The sequence below is a fragment of the Fistularia commersonii genome, chromosome 2 (genome assembly GCF_037954325.1).
Source record: "Fistularia commersonii isolate RoL2024-O1a breed Wild chromosome 2, RoL_Fcom_v1.0, whole genome shotgun sequence".
Classification (NCBI taxonomy): domain Eukaryota; kingdom Metazoa; phylum Chordata; class Actinopteri; order Syngnathiformes; family Fistulariidae; genus Fistularia; species Fistularia commersonii.
This window is the reverse complement of record NC_141285.1, coordinates 3,367,648-3,385,124: the sequence shown is the minus strand read 5'-3', so window position 1 is coordinate 3,385,124 and position 17,477 is coordinate 3,367,648. Positions and strand designations below refer to the sequence as shown.

The following is a 17,477-nucleotide window of genomic DNA, read 5'->3' as shown; positions in this document are numbered from 1 at the left end:
ATAAGTTAGCTTCATATTTTGTTGAAGAAAAAACACAAATAACAAACATTGCACAAAAACCCCAAACAATTAAGGCATGTATTTCAATATCAAAAATATAATAAAACATGAACTAAAATTACCATGACACAAACTTATATTATGCAAATAACACCTGGATGCAGAGTCCCAGCTGACAACCCCAGCCATATAAATGTTATTCTCACATTATTTGAAAATAAGGCGACAAGAGTGGGTCAAAGATATTAGTAAATGTAACAAGGGCCAAGAAAACTTCGTCATCTAAGGAAGCTTGAAATAAAAAATAAAAAATTAGGAAAAAAAACTTACATTCGTGCATTTAGAAGGTAGTAATTTTTTTGGTAAAAAAATGGTAAAAATTTGTTATAGCCACATTCATCTTCAGTTATGTACTATACCAAACATCAGCCTACATTTTCACAGAAATATTCATAAATCATCTACAACATACTTTACTAAAAAGAAAGAAAATATGTATGAACTATTAATAGATAATAATAATACATTCTAGTATTTTGAAAACAGACTACTTAAATTATATTTAAATGATTGTAAATATCCTCAGACTATGCATATTTCACATGACAGTGAAAAAAAATAAAAGTAAAACGTTTTAATTTCTTTATTGTTTTCTTGACATATTTATTTAAATCCCAACCTTAACATCCAAACTATGCAAGTGTAAAAAAATCAAGTTATCTAGGATAATCTCTTTTATAATTTTATCTACATCATAATGCTTGTTATGAAAGTACTATTCTAGGAATATTTGAAAAGTTACATACCTCCGCAGTGATAAAATGAACTTCTGCTAAAAGGCGCAGATTTTTCACAGTAACTTGTTTTTCCTGAAGACATGCAACACAACTCTCGTCCTCCGCGCATCTACATTCTGGATACATGTGACAACATTTGACATTTTAGTTATAATTACTGAAACCGGTTCTCTCTTTCTTGTATTCAGCATTGTGTTAAAAGACATTCTGTTATACCCATAATTGAATTGTTTCAAATTAATATTTTCCGGGTTAATCAGTAACTTACTGCCAGACTTTGAAATCTTCCATCTCCCGTCATCATAGAGCAAACAGAATCGGCAAGCAGCTCGGCAAACATCCCAGATCTCCTGTTTCCTGGCTGTCTTTACTAGAGTTGCCCACAACTTCATCCTGCATAAACCATAAATAAAAGGAAAACCGTCAAATGATTGCTTTTAATAGGGTGTCGAGCACAGCGAAGGCTTAAAAAACACACTGTATAGGATCTAGGGGTTGTTTATTTGCAAGGCTATGAATAATAAAACCTTCGGGAAATGTCTGAGAAGCTCTTCAACAAGTATGAGATGTAATGGAGGACAACTAGATCAAATATATCTTTATTAGTAACTAACGTTTGATAAAAGGTGCAGAGCAGGTAGACATTTAAGGCACAATTCTTCTACTGATGTTTTAGAAAGCACGGGGACTTTAGGTTTATATATGTAAACACAGACCTCTCTGTGTTATCTGTGTTTTGTCCTTGTTGAGCCAAGTGTCCGTCCAGTCTCTGCACAGATGCAGAGTGATGCTGAGCCTCAGCACAGAGCTGACTCATTGGTCCACATCCATCAGTGTCTACAGACACTGGACAAACAAAAAATCAACTTTAACACAACTGTTACACGGGGTTTTTTTTTTTTTTTTCCTGTGCATTCTTGGAAATTTCGTCACTTCATTTTTCATTTTTAGCATTTTTTTGTTATTTTATTTTACCTTCATTCTATATTTTTTTATAGCGATTATCTTTTTTTTTAAATTTTACCTTCATTCTATCCGTTTATTTTGATTTTATACAGTTTATCGTTTTTTATTTTAGTTTACCTTCATTCTATATATTCATTTTCATTTTATACCAATAATCCGTCTTTATTTTACCTTCATTCTATATACTTATTTTTATTTTGTACAGTTTATCTTTTTTATTTTATTTTACCTTCATTCTATATACTTATTTTTATTTTATACAGTTTATCTTTTTAATTTCATTTTACCTTCATTCCATACATTTATTTCTATCTAATACAAGTTATCTGTTTTTATTTTATTTTACCTTCATTCTATATATTTATTCTAATTTTATACAGTTAATCCTTTTTCATCTTTATTTTATCTTCATTCTATATATTTATTTTTATTTTATATATTTATAGATCTGCTTTTTTAGGTTGCAATGCAATGCAATGTTTTGTGCCTTCTAATTCCCCCTCAGTAACAAATAACCGATTCTGATAAATTACACATCCTTCTTATTTTGCAAGGAAAACAGCATTATAATATAGTTGCAAATCCTATTTGATGTGATTTCCCATTACTTACATAAAGGATTGAACATGCATTCATTTCATTAATAGGGATGCCATTGTAAGAAAAAAAAAAGATTATATTTTCAACATTGATAACTCTTTAGAATGGTCGAATATGAAAGATTATTTGTATCAGATAAATGGGGAAATCATTTGCACAATTCAGATTTTAACGGCCGAGAGCCTACAAGCATTTGATAAAGACATTTAGTGATGATGATGGGTTGTGGCTCATCCCTTTTGTGCAAAAACTAGATTTTGTTCATAATATAGTCCTGTTTTATAAGTTTACCAAATCTTCAGTTTTCTAACATGCAATTCTGTTTGCGATTTCCAAATATTTACTTACTTCCACCCTTAACGGTCTTCCGCTTTGAAATATTAGATAATAGCGTAAGTAATTGAATTGCTCAACATGCATGTCTTTCCATAGGTAAGACAAAGAACATCTACTTACAAGTGGGTTCATTATGTGTAAAATGTAAACTGAATATAAGGGAGAATAAACTGTACTTTTGGAGGTGTTGTCTGCATCCAGCACAATCTGGAAATCACTCGGGGCCAAAAGCAAGCCCACAGCCACCAGCGCAGGACGAATATCCCGGTTCTGTTGATGTGGCATGTCCCTAGCCTGACGGACAGAATTTAGGATTTCAAGCCACAGCGTTATAAATTAAAAGGCTGAATTGCATGCATTTATAGAAATAAAATTATAGCTATCATTATCAGAAAAAAAAAAAAAAGATATTTGAGGACAATGGTTGCACTCATTGCTGTATTAAGTTTTAATACCCAGAAAAATTCACAACTCGTTGCGGTGGTTTCTCTTGCGCTTATAAAATATCTTGCACACATGGTTGATATTTTTTTTTGTTAAACAGCAAAGTGCATTTACTTGAGAAAATTAGAAGGAAAAAGAAAACAACAAAAAAAAAATCATTATCCTTAAAAAAAAAAAAAAAAAATGCTATTTGAGAGCAATGGTTGAACTCATTCCAGTATTAAGTTTTAACACCCAGAAATCAATATTCACTACTCCTTGCGGCGGATTAGTAAATATAAATATAAATATAAATATAAATATAAATATAAATATAAATATAAATATAAATATAAATATAAATATCTTGCTTCAAGTATCAACTGCAGACTGATTTGAAGTGTTAGGCTCTGAGACAGTGATGTGCAGTCAGGGGAGGCAGGAGAGGCCGTGCCTCACTTGCCAATCTTGGGAATAAAAATAAGTAAGTAAAATAAAATATGTAAATAAGATAAAATAATTAAATAAATGTAAAATGATAGAAAAAATGAAATGGTTGTATTTATCAGTGATTGGGGCTATAAAGGTATATTTCATTTAACTTTACTAGTTTTAGATTGCTTTTTATTCAAAATCGCTTTATTTTCACATTTACTGTTTAATACTAAGAAGAGACCTGCAGTGAGGCTGCGAACTGTTGAGCTACAACATACAGGACGGTCCCAGAAAATTAGAATATAGTGATAAAGTTCTTTATCTTCTATAATGCAATTACAAAAACAAAATGGTCATACATTCTGGATTCATTACAAATCAGCTGAAATATTGCAAGCCTTTTATTATTTTAATATTGCATATTATGGCTTACATCTTAAGAAAACTCAAAAATCCTATCTCAAAATATTAGAATATCCTGAAAAAGTCATTTTTGTTTTTTTAATTGCATTACAGAAGATAAAGAACTTTATCACAATATTCTAATTTTCTGAGAAAGTCCTGTAGATTGTGCAATGACAACTGTCTCTCTATATGTTGCTATTAAAATCTTTAAACCCTTTTGAGAATGAGAGAACAACTTTATTTATCCTGAAGGAAATTGTTGTGCCAGAGTTTCAAGCAAAAACATAACAGTAATAGATAATAGTAGGAAGGAGGAAGAATAAGAAATACAATGAAATATAAATTGTCTTAACTGTTAACTGTTAACTACAAAGATTTGAGGATTCAAAGATATTTTGCTATATTAACTGCATTTCCAATGTACGATATTTTTTTTGTTAACAGCTGTGTGTGTGTGTTACCAGCTTTTATGTGCTGAGTGTTCATAAAACGGCTGCAAAGGGCCACTAGGTGAGGCACGCAGTTCTCCTGCCTCATGATAGGGGGCGCTGGTGATTCAAGAGATTCTTCTTGCGTCTGTGATGTCTTGTGATGAATTCGGTGCCTCACTAGCCGCACGTCACTGCTCTGAGATACAAAAAGGTTTAAAAACCTGCTGCATCAGCATCGCCGCTCTATCCTCTGCCTGGGTGGGAATATGGTGGAGTGTCCCTCTCAGTTGCAGCAGATGGAAAGCCGATGATAGACTTTCTCTTAGAGTCCCATTATCCAGCAGCATGGCTTTCTGAAGGTGAGTCAGAGAGGTTTCAATATGCCCATCTTCCTCTTCGGTCACTGCCAGCTCCGAGTGGACCTGACAGCGCATCTCCAGCAACGGGCTGTGCCAAGAACACAGAAACAAAATGGTCTTAGCGGAAACAATTTAAAGTGTAATTTGTGTTTTTCGACAACCTTGAAACGCACAAGCTTGAGCAGTTGTGAGCTGCTGTTGTTGTGTGCAAAGCTGTGAAAAAAAAAAAAAAAAAAATCCTGTAAAAACTGTGAATTGACATAACAGCCTTGTAAAATTCTGAATAACAAAACCCCAAAAAAGGTTATGGTCTAATTCAAATTTGCATTAAATGGTTGTCAATGAGCTCTTAAATATTGATTGAGAATTCAGTAAAATGTACCTCTGAACTTATTCTAAATATATAGAACTAAAGGATATATTAAAAATTTTAGTTTACATTTTGCATAGTTCTCTTCCTCTTACTCCCTTATCTCTTACTAATTTTTGGACCACATCTTGAAAAGTAATATTTTTTTTTTCCATCACATATTATTGAGTGTTAAACAACAAAGAGTTAGAAAATTAGAGGGAAAAAAAAGAAAGTGATGCAGTCATATAAAAATTGTGAATTGACATAACAGCCTTGTAAATTCTGAATAACAAAACCCCAAAAAAGGTTATGGTCCCATTCAACTTTGCATTAAATGCTTGTCAATGAGCTCTTAAATATTGTTTGAGAATTCAGTAAAGTGTATCTCTGAACTTATTCTAAAAATATAGAACTAAATGATATATTTAGATTTTTTGTTTACATTTTGCACAGTTCTCTTCCTCTTACTCCCTTATCTCTTATTAATTTTTGGACCACATCTTGAAAAGTTATATATTTTTTCCATTGCATATTATTGAGTGTTAAACAGCAAAGTGTTGTTGAAAATTAGAGGAAAAAAAAAAAAAAGAAAGTGATGCAATCATGTAAAAATTGTGAATTGACATAACAGCCTTGTAAAATTCTGAATAACAAAACCCTGAAAAAGGTTATGGTCTAATTCAACTTTGCATTGAATGCTTGTCAATGAGCTCTTAAATATTGTTTGAGAATTCAGTAAAATGTATCTCTGATCTTATTCTAAATATATAGAAGTAAAGGATATATTAAAATTTTTAGTTTACATTTTGCATAGTTCTCTTCCTCTTACTCCCTTATCTCTAACTAATTTTTGGACCACATCTTGAAAAGTTATGTATTTTTTTCCATTGCATATTTTTGAGTGTTAAACAGCAAAGTGTTGTTGAAAATTAGGGGAAAAAAAAAACAAAAAAAAAAAAAGAAAGTGTTGCAATCATATAAAAATCGTGAATTGACATAACAGCCTTGTAAAATTCTGAATAACAAAACCCCAAAAAAGTTATGGTCTAATTCAACTTTGCATTAAATGCTTGTCAATGATCTCTTAAATATTGTTTGAGAACTTATTCTAAAAATATAGAACTAAAGGACATATTTAGATTTTTTGTTTACATTTTGCATAGTTCTCTTCCTCTTACTCCCTTATCTCCTACTAATGTTTGGACAACATCTTGAAAAGTTATATATTTTTTTCCATTGCATATTACTGAGTGTTAAACATCAAAGAGTTAGAACATTAGAGGGGAAAAAAAAGAAAGTGATGCAATCATGTAAAAACTGAATTGACATAACAGGTTTGTAAAATTCTGAATAACAAAACCCTAAAAAAGGTTGTACTCTAATTCAAGTTTGCATTAAATGCTTGTCAATGAGCTCTTAAATATTGTTTGAGAATTCAGTAAAATGTATCTCTGATCTTATTCTAAATATATAGAAGTAAAGGATATATTAAAATTTTTAGTTTACATTTTGCATAGTTCTCTTCCTCTTACTCCCTTATCTCATACTAATGTTTGGACCACATCTTGAAAAGTTATATATTTTTTTCCATTGCATATTTTTGAGTGTTAAACAGCAAAGTGTTGTTAGAAAATTAGAGGAAAAAAAAAAACAAAAAAACGTTATGAAGCCAAAAATGTTAAATCAGGTAAAAAAAAAGGCAATATGTGTCCAAAAGTAAAAACACTCACAGATGCTTGCAAAGCCCTTGCTACTGATGATTCTAAGTAAACACCTTTGCATGTCTTCTAGTGCTTGGGCCACCCTGAAGAGAGGACTTTTGATGCGTCTCCTGAGGTTGCGCTGCAAGAAGGGAAGGCAGAGGCTCCACTGGGCAGCGCAAACCGCCTGCACCGCCGCCGGATCTCCTTCTTTCACCGCCGTCTGCAGCCAGCGATCCAGCTTTCCTATCTCCGTCAGCCAGGCCTGCGGGATAGCGGTTACTGATGGAGATTCTCTACAGTACCAATTACAAGAGGCGGCCGTTCTATCACTTGGCAGGCATCTTTCGACTGAAATAGGGTGAATATGGATGCCAGACATGAAATTTGATAGTTTTCATAGCAAAAATAATGCGGTATGAAATGAGATTATATGATCTTGAAAGTTGTTTCCCCCAGGAATTTTATTCTTGGGTGAAATTATAAGTTTATGATAATCAAAATTCACAAATTAAATGGAATGATTACCGACTGATAAAAAAAAGGGTGTTTAATAGTTGCTTAAAGCAGGAGAAATTAAGTGAAACTGAAGCCTTACAAAAAAAAAAAAAAAAAATAGTCGATAAAAGAATTTTTTTTTTTGTTTTTTGTGTACTGTAATATGTTTTGACACATGGTTGACACATCCAGCATTTGATGGAGCACCTCGACACTGGCTTTAGAATAGTCATTCATCTTCTTCTCTTTCTTCAGGACATTGATTTCACAGTTGATGCACTCCATTAATATGCGTTGACCAATACTCTGCACAAACAGATGGGAAAAATGTCATTTTCAAAAGTCATCGTTACAAAGAGAGGATAAATTTCAAACAAAGACTGTCTAAATGGGACGTCACAAAACGGGAGATAATCTCACTTCGTCTCGAGTGCCTTTTTAAAAAGGTAATTCATAAGAATATGTAAAGTTAGTCTGGAGTTTTGACACCGCCTGAGGTTTTAGAAGAGTATCGGACACTCACAGCCTCTTCCACCGACTTCAGCGCTTTTAAACAGTTGACAGCTACTTTCTGATGCTTCACTTGCAAGGCCAACAAAGCCAGCTCCAGAAGGAAGGCAATTCTGCAAATCCGAGATAAAATATAAATCATACAATTCACAAACAGTGGAGGGTAGAAATCTGTGCCACGTGCGATCCATGAACTGCCCCAGGGATATCAATATGGGAAAAAAAAACAAGGAGCAACAAAGGTAAGCTTGTTGGATAGGAAATTGACGTTAACATAAATATCGGGATATTTACGGTCACCTGTTAGCTGGTTGGAGGGGCGTCGTAATCTGAGGAGAGGTCGTGGTGGACGCTTCGGTACCGTCCGCCAGCAGATGGAAAATCTCTTCCAGCTCACTTAAATCTTCTTTTACCGGGGCCTCCGGATTTGATTTTCTCAACCTTCTAAAACAGTGGAAAAAATGCATATATATGTTACACACGGATATATTATCTATATGCTCCCTTTAGATGTAATCACACCAAACAGTCTAGTTTTGTGGTGCCGTATAGGAACGTTGAAGTGATATATTGAGCCGTGACATGTTGAGACTACAAGCAGGCAGAAAATGATTTATTTTGAGTGCTAAAAGAGCGGCTATGGTAGATACTTTAACACCTGGTAAGCGCAATATACATGCACAACTTAGATTGTGGCGCACTTGGTAGCGGCGGATCAGTCGCCATGTGAGAAAAGAATCATATTTGCAGTCATTTCAAGTTGACTTAATATTAAAAACATGCAAAATAGCGAGTTTGCAATTCCATACATGTGCATTCAGAATTACCAATCTTGAAGTGGATATCACTAAAAATGGCCCAACTTGTGTATTTTTAGCAGAAAGCAGAACTGTATTTCAAAGTGAGTTTTTTTTTGTTTTTTTCTAAATCATATAAATGATTGAATTGTGTTGACTTAACCGCAAATATACTGAAAATCACAAGATCGAAACAACTTGTTTTTAATTTTTCAACATCACGCGCACCGAGGAAAGAAGCGCATCTTCCGATTGATCGAAATATTGGTTTAATAGAACCTGTGGCCCAAAAAAACGCAACAAAAATGTTCTTACCTCTTAAATAACTGTATCTTGTAGATGACCATTAATGTTGTGCTCTGCCTACTCTGTTCAAGGAGGATGTCACTTTCTGACCGCACTTGTTCCTATTAAGATGAGGGAAAAGTTCAACATTTTTTGCCTGAAATGTAAACAGTTTTTCTGCATTCGTTTTCAATTAATATTTCAAAACATTGTACTGAAAAAAAACAAACAAAAACTGTTATTATCTATTAGCTTATCCTTGTGTGGTCTTCTTTGTTGTGCGTATGTTATCATTTACTAAAGGCGTGCAAAGTAAGTGTTGCAAGCGATCATCCAAAATCAAAATATTCAACTATATCTCCAAATGATTGAGGTTTCAAGTCCTACTTGTCATCAAAATTAATATTTTCATCATGACTTTGAATTCCCAAGATTCACTCACATATTCAAATGGAATTCTTCTTGTAATGAACTTAATAAATGGGGTACGCTCCATACTTAACAACAAAATTTTGCATTTTTGGAAACCAGCAGTGTTATTTATAACAAAAGTGGTACAGATTGAAGAGATTTAAGAAACGCTGTCTGAAGAAAATCAAGTCCAGTTGCTATGAGAAGAAGATTTTGACAATAATTTCTCCCCAGGCATGTTTAAGAAAAATCTAAATATTAAAAAAATCTGTGCAATTATTTGGGGGACTATACTGAGGAACACTGTCTCTCCTTACTGCATCAAATATTTCATGATAAGGCTCTAACCTGAAACTCTGAAGGTTCAGCATCTTCTCCCTCAACATGCCCTTGACCATCTTGTTGAGATTCCTGAACTTCCTGTTTGCAATAAAATCACGTATTAATGAATAAGATATAACCGATAATGCGATAAAACATGAGGTCCCATTCATTTTTAAGAAGCAATTCGAAGGGTCAATAAACCTGTGATTTTTAAAATGCTAAATAAAAAAAAAAATAAAAATAAAAAAAAAATTGCTGATATTTAAATGATAAATTTATTCTGCATTTTTAGATTAACTTCAGTCCCGATTCCTCCCCATGATTACAAATATCAGTTCGTAATTGGATTACCACCTGAAGCTTCAAAAGCTCATTTTCTTCTCCCTCAGGCTGTGATACGGCTTCTTCTGGTTCAGAGACTTCCTGTAAATTATACAATTTTTGCACAAATAAATAAGATAGACCAGAATATCCACTATACAAGCCGACTGACCAATAGTGTCCTCGACATGCATGCGTGTCCCATCATTTCAAACTAAAATACATCAATATAAATTTCTTTTACCTGATTGTTTGAGGATTCAAACGTCTCCTCGCCAGTTTCCTCTTCTTCTCTGGCCTGCTGTGGCGTTTCCTCCAAAGAATAAATAGTTTAAAAGTTGATGCAGCTCCTAACAGAGCTCCTTTAACTTTTTTTTTTTTTCCCCCTTCAATATAAAAGCCCGAGCCTATAGTTTCACTTTTAAATGTTACATTTGCTGAACAGCAGAAGATAAAATCACACGCTGATATCTTTTGATATTTCCAGCACATAATTCATAAATAATGCCTTACTTGAATTTCCGAAGATGCGCGTGCTTCGTCCGCCTGATTACCTTCTGCAGCCTGCTGCTGCTGCGTTTCCTGCACCTGAAAATACAGACTAAAAGCTCAATAATCGCGTACGGGAATTACAACCGAACCGGATTTTGATTTATCCGCACATTTTAGGTTAAAACCTGCAAGCAACCTGACAGGTGGATTAAAGTTCATAAAATCCAGGGGTTCTACGCTGGTACTACTCCCCATTCCCATGCTGTTTTACTAACAAACTTAAAATTCCATATTAATATTAGTCAGCCAGCAAGTGTTCATATTAAAACAACATTATTACTGGCAAATTAGAATTTGAATACTTACTCGGAGGGTTCTGAAAGAGCTCCTGTTTCCTCTTCCTTTAGGTGGCATCTTGCAGCACGACATCTACAATATAAAAAAAAAAACAACGCATGTTTACATGCATAAGAAAAAATATGTACTTTTCAGTGCGGGGAACGTGCTGAGGTTTAATTGAGCAGCTTTTTTTTTTTAACCCGCTCGCATCCTCATATAGCGATTATTATCCTGTGTCAAAACACAGCTGTTGTTTGTTCGCTCAAAATATAGTACGTCCAAACACAGCATACATAATTCATTTATAATATACCCAATAAATCTCAGTGAAGGCTGTTCTAGATAGCAGACGTAAATTGTGATTTTTTTTTTTTTCAAACAAAGCACAGGTTGGGACGTTTCTCAAGTATCTATACAGTTGGGCAAAAAAGGATTTAGTCGGCTAACAATTGTGCAAATTCTCCCACTTAAAAAGATGATAGAGGTCTGTTATTTTCATCATAGGTAAACTTAAACTATGAGACAGAATGCGGGTAAAAAAATAAAAAAAAAAATCCCGAAAATCACATTATCTGATTTTTAAAGAATTTATTTGCAAATTCTGGTGGAAAATACCTGTTACCTGTTAATGACACTTGTTTGAACTGATCTGTCATTGGCAACAAAGGGTACATAACAAAGTATTGAAATTTACTTTTGTTCTTGACCAAATCATTCTTTTCCACCATAATTTGCAAATAAATTCTTTAAAAATCATGTGATTTTCTGGATTTTTTTTTTTTTTTATTTTATTTTTTTTCGCATTCTGTCTCTATGTTGAAAATGACACGCCTCTATTATCTTTTTTTCCCCGCAGTATGATAAACTCATTCCCTTCATATTGCGTACGTTTCTATTTTCTCAAAACACATTTTTATTTAATCTCTAACGTTAATATTAATACACAAATAAGAATTGCCATTGTATTTACCATTAAAGCAAAGACTTTGGGATAAAGGTGTGGAACATGAGTCTTGACGAATTCCTCGGTACGTTTTGCAAAACTTCGCGCTTCCTCCATTTCCCCCGAGTCCACCAGACACTCAATCAGGTGCCTGAGCATAGATAGACAGCAAATATGATTAAAAACATTTTACTAAAATATCTTGGACAAGAGTTCATCTGACTCGAATCATTATTCCATTGTGAATTCATCTTTTTCCTGCAGCAATTTTAAAGATATTGAGCGTTGGAATCAAAAGAAAAATCAAAAAACACGACTGAAATTTGAAAGTATTATTACATTCAATCTGAAACATGCACAAATTCGCCTCCCACCTGTTAGATCAGCAGACTAAATTTGACAAGGTACTTTAAATGTTGTATGCCTGTCTGGTTATTATAAAAAAATACCATTATAGTGGAACATGCCAGCATTCGATCCACATCCTTGCAACCTTTTTAACCCTCATATTATGTTAAGGGTCAATTTGACCCATTGGGTCAATGGGTGAAATGGATCAAAATTGACCCTTAACATAATATGAGGGTTAAACTTAACTTTTTCTTTTTTTTTGTGGAATACAATCACAGCTTACATCACGGATTCCCCTTCCCTCTTACGAAAGTTAGCGCCGTACGTCAATGAATTGTTTTTGAACTCGTGAACTGCTGCTCGATTGGCTCTCCCTGGCAGCCCCATGAATATAATATGATCCTGAAGAAGTCACAACGGGGTCACTTACATCATAAGTTCAGCCCTCCAGATGTGGTCCTGGTCCGCCACCTCTTCCAGACTTTGGACCACCTGCTTGAGTGAGGAGATCAGATGGCGGCGCCGCCCCGGCTGCATGAGGGGACGAACCGTCTGGAAATACAGCACTGATGCATTGAACACCATGAAGTGGTTCCTATAAGGAAAAAAAAATCCCACATGTAGAATGTAAACATTGCATTATTCATGCTATGCAGATTCAAGCTATTTCATCTCTTAGTACGACTCAATTCAGACCGAACGTCAACTCTCAACATGCGAAAAAAAATAAAATAAATAACAATTCTTGGGAATTATATAGAACGGTTAAGCTAGTATCCAACGGGCCACTGGAGAGACCCCTGCATAGACCTTTCACTGTGGTATAACTAAATAACATATTCATTATCTCAATCGACTTTTTACGGGAGAAATCGTATGAAAAGGCCGCAGTGAGTGCTGCTAATTTATTCACCAGAGAGCATATTGTGGGCAAGTCAAGGCTAGAAATGCATAATTTACTCCCTTTCTTGTACATTGAGATTATGCATCCAGCCCTTTTATTGGCAGGTTATGTATTCATTAGCAAATTGATTTAGTACTGATTGCTTGCAAGGACTTGGCATATGCATAAAAAAACAGCTGTTCTTTTCAACTGAAGAAACAATGGGATACACACACACACACACACACACACAATTGTATTTGACCTATGTCCCACACATTCATACCTATTTCATTTGTCTATATAAACGGATATTAACATCTAGAGCAGGGATGGGCAATTATTCTAGCTGGTGGGCCATATTTATTATTACATTTTTATGCGCAGAACAACTAGATATGTAAATTGAACACAATGAAAATTGCAAATTAACTATTTACATTTTTTGGCATTTTATTTCAATTTTAAAATCATTCATGATCATGTAAATGTACCCGCATTATTTTTTATGCAATCATCTGTACAAAATTAAACAAAACTAAATATTTAAATAGAAGAAAATGAAAATTGCAATATAACTATTTACATTTTTTGGCATTTTATTTCAATTTTAAAATCGTTCATGATCATATGAATGTACCGACATTATTATGTATGTAATCATCCATAAAAAATTAAACAAAACTAGATATGCAAATTGAACAAAATGAAAATTGCAAATTAACAATCAGATTTTTTGACATTTTATTTCAATTTTAAAATCGTTCATGATCATATAAATGTACCGACATTATTTTGTATGTAATCATCCATGCAAAATTAAACAAAAGGACAAAATAAGAAGTCTCTAAATTTGATATTGATTGAAAACACTTATTAAAATATTCAATGAAAAAAGTTTGATGGACCGGATAAAACGGTAAAACGGACCAGATGTGGCGCACAAGCCAGAAAATGCCCAGGTCTGATCTAGAGGGACAGATATTGTAAAATAATACTTAAAATAGTTCATTGTTTTTTCAACACAATCATTTAAATGAGGATGACTGAAACCTCCAACCCAATTACGGTTAAATGACATTCCCCTTATACGGTCACATGTCACAATTGTAGTGTTTCCTGCCAAACAATATCAGAGATGATGAAGTAAGTGGCAAAAACTCAATTAACTGAGTTCTAGAAGCTAAAATACCTTGGTTCCTGCTTTGAAATGTCAATTGCTCTGAGAAAACACAGCACAGCATCTTCAAAGTCTTCCTGAAATAGAAAATAAAGCAAAAGGAGTCGCAAGATGTCGTCACGTCGCGCACACATACAAAGATCATATTTAAAAATCCCCCCAAAATTGGCTGAATAATATTGAAATTCTACACTTCTGTGAAAAAGAGGATAAATATGTACCTTAAAAACTAAATCTGAAATGGTAAAACACACGTGCTTGTTTACAAAGATGAGCCAATGCTACATTTTTTTGGTGCAAATAAGCACTGGATATTCTGCAATCATTGTGTTTACTAAACTGGCACAAAAGGAAAACAATCCCTTGAGGATTTTTTTGTCCAATTTACTGCACTCACAGCTTTCCCTGTGACTGGGGGAGACTTCAACTGTCCTTGGCAGACGAACGCTCGGCACAAGAATTGATTAGCTGGCGGAATATGCTCGAAGAACATCTTCAGACATAATGTGCCTATATCCGAGCAACCCAGCTGCAACACAGAGACGGAGACGGATAATAAATACATCGTCCGATTAGTTATTTTCCCATGTTTTGGTGTATTAATGGACAAACAGATAGGAATGAAAGTCAGTCATTTTATAAATGACAAAAGTGTTGTAACACTAAAGACTTAACAAATACTGTGTTATATACTGCTAATATACAAACATTTTAATTTGTACAAACTATTTTTCATTGTGATGCAATACAGAGATATACAAAAAAAAAAAAAGTGTTATTGTAACCAAATGTGAATTAGTCTGTTATGAAGAATAAGAATAAGAACAACTTTGTTTATCCCGAAGGAAATTGTTGTGCCAGAGTTTGAAGTAAAACATAACAATAATATATAATAGTAGGAAATTGTATAAACAGTAAAAAAAAAAGGGGGTGGGGGGGGGGGACAAGAAATACAAATAAAACTATAAAGTGTCAAAGTCAAGGCTATAAAGTGTTTTAAGGTCTTAAGTGCAAAAATTTGGAGATTCCCTGCGGCTGAAGAAAAAAAAATAGAAATTATGATATTTTATATTTTTGCATAATATTTTATGCAATGGGAATATTCATGTATCGCAAGAAAATGAAGAATATAGCGCAAGAGTTCTAATAAAAGCATTCGGCATGAGACTTAAGGGAAGTTAGAGCCTTCCCTAAAATCTCACTTATTCAAAAACACTATAATATAGAGAGGAAAGAACAAACCACACGGGGCAGGACTGTGTTTTATTATTCAAACATATTTCCCTCACTCTTGGACAACAAGGTCTGAATTAGTGAATATTTATTCCCAAGCAGAAAAGTTAGATTAAGCCAACTTAAGTTGCTATATATAAAAAAAAAATAATTAAAAAAAAAGGATGTAAAGGCTTTCTTTCTGCTGCTAGTATACATGTAAGTAAGGTCAGCTTTTCTCTCCTCCATGGAATATAATGTTTTCATATCTTCAGAGAGTGAAATGTAAATTTACCTCAATCAGACTGAACTATTTGATTTTAGTGTCTGCCCGAAGCTGCATGTTTTATACATCATCTCAGCAGTCAGAAAATCAATTCTGCAAAATCTAAATACACTCCTCTCAGCACCGAAAGCAGGTTCAATAATGACTAATCATCAAACTCGACCATATATAATGTGGATTTCCAAAATGTACTTTGTGACTTTTTTTTTTGTCTTTTTTAATTATAATATGTTTTCAACTGGGGGCTTTTAGTTCTAAGAGGAATGCAACTTTGCTACCTATGCAACTTTGCCCCACTTTGGCATTATGCAAAGAATAAATAGTGAGTATTTCATTTTTCAATGAAACCAGAAACAGCTTGGCTATATAAATATTTAAACTGTATTGTGAATTCTTTTCAGCACAAAATGTTGTTATACATAATCTAACTGTCTTCCTCCAGGCACTGGTTATTTTCTGATAGGATTTTTCTTTTTGAAAATTATGGAAAAGAGTTGTAAGCTTTGTTTTTGCTTTTTTTTTTATCGGTGCGCTCTCTCTTCACTTCCCTTTGGTTTTTGAAATCATGGAAAAATTCTGATAAGGAAATCGATCATCCAGCAATCAGAAGTTTGATTCTAACTGGGGGTCTTTTTTTGCGTGGAATTTACATTGTTTTTCATGTAAATTGTGAATGTGAATTTTATCTAATATTCTTTGTCACAATTGACTGACACTTATAATTGTGTCATAACAACATGAGCCGCAACTTTGCCGTTCGTTGGTTTGGCCCTTTTCTTTTTTTTTGACCTCTCTTTTTTTTTAAATTTTATTTAAAATTGTATTCTTCATTTTCATAATAATGCTGCTACCCCATGTGTCCCCCAATTGCCCTTCGCGGAAAAATTGTTTTTTTCTGATTCGGATTCAAATCGAGGGAAAACAAATGAGCGGAGGTATTGTCAATAACTATTTCTATTTATTTTATTCTTGTCATTGCAATTGTCAATATTTATTTTGTTTATTTCTGCTGTGGTTTTTTTTTTTTTTGGTGTATTTTTGTGTATTGTATTATTTTTTTTTCTACTGTTCCATTCTGTTGTCCACTCATTATTTCTGATGTTGTTGCTGTTGTAATTTATTCACGGAGACCTCGCTATCTTCTATCTACTTATATTCATCTTATTTCTTATTCTATTTTATTTCTTGACATTATAACTGTTACACTGCTGTGACTAGGGAATTGCCCCAATGGGGATTAATAAAGTTTATTTTATCTTAATACTGATGAAGGGAAGGACATGACACTTTAAATAGCCCAAAAAAGGCTGCAAATCCTAAAATTCTACTATAACTGTTACCCGCTTTTGAAATAATCGGTGAAATTACCTGCAGAGCTGTTTCCGCACAAAGAACATACAACTCCGGGTCCAATCGACCGCTGCTTCCAGCTGTTGTCTCATTGATTATATTGTACGCTGACTGCAACGCTCCAGAATCTGCACAAAATTAAGTAAAATTTCAACTAATCTTGACATTTCCTGATGTAACTGACTGTTTACCAACAAACCTTGCTGCTCTTGGGCCTTCTTTAGATACTTTCGAACGTCCCGGTCCATTTCCAATCGCACCAAATCCCCCCCCCCCCTCGCTATGCAAGCATTGGAAAAATAAAAATTATCTCTTAATTTCAGGTTTGTGTTGCAGTTTAGACTTAACCTTGCGCTGTGAAGGGGACGTTTTGGTGTCACAAAGGGGAAGCGGTGATGTCACAAATAAATTAACTTCATAAAAAATAACATGGGTCGCAATATCATGACAAAAATTAAAAAAAAAAAACAACAACAGGGGAGGGTGTCTTC

At 33.8% G+C, this 17,477-nt stretch overlaps 1 protein-coding gene across 1 annotated transcript in view; it reads right to left on the bottom strand.

The window, feature by feature from the left end:
* The window catches only part of cfap46 (cilia and flagella associated protein 46), a 60,516-nt gene extending 43,282 nt beyond the window's left edge, over positions 1-17,234 (bottom strand). The window contains exons 1-21 of the mRNA XM_086160507.1: positions 17,186-17,234; positions 17,005-17,114; positions 14,536-14,667; positions 14,151-14,215; positions 12,506-12,670; positions 11,752-11,875; positions 10,809-10,871; positions 10,464-10,538; positions 10,195-10,263; positions 9,981-10,052; positions 9,654-9,725; positions 8,925-9,016; positions 8,113-8,256; positions 7,826-7,925; positions 7,510-7,608; positions 6,879-7,069; positions 4,615-4,840; positions 2,876-2,993; positions 1,514-1,643; positions 1,066-1,190; positions 807-913 (exon numbers count right to left, since the gene is read on the bottom strand). Coding sequence (XP_086016633.1) covers positions 807-913; positions 1,066-1,190; positions 1,514-1,643; positions 2,876-2,993; positions 4,615-4,840; positions 6,879-7,069; positions 7,510-7,608; positions 7,826-7,925; positions 8,113-8,256; positions 8,925-9,016; positions 9,654-9,725; positions 9,981-10,052; positions 10,195-10,263; positions 10,464-10,538; positions 10,809-10,871; positions 11,752-11,875; positions 12,506-12,670; positions 14,151-14,215; positions 14,536-14,667; positions 17,005-17,114; positions 17,186-17,234 — 2,328 coding nt within the window. The remainder of the gene's footprint in view (positions 1-806; positions 914-1,065; positions 1,191-1,513; positions 1,644-2,875; positions 2,994-4,614; positions 4,841-6,878; positions 7,070-7,509; positions 7,609-7,825; positions 7,926-8,112; positions 8,257-8,924; positions 9,017-9,653; positions 9,726-9,980; positions 10,053-10,194; positions 10,264-10,463; positions 10,539-10,808; positions 10,872-11,751; positions 11,876-12,505; positions 12,671-14,150; positions 14,216-14,535; positions 14,668-17,004; positions 17,115-17,185) is intronic.
* Positions 17,235-17,477: the final 243 nt, after the last annotated feature.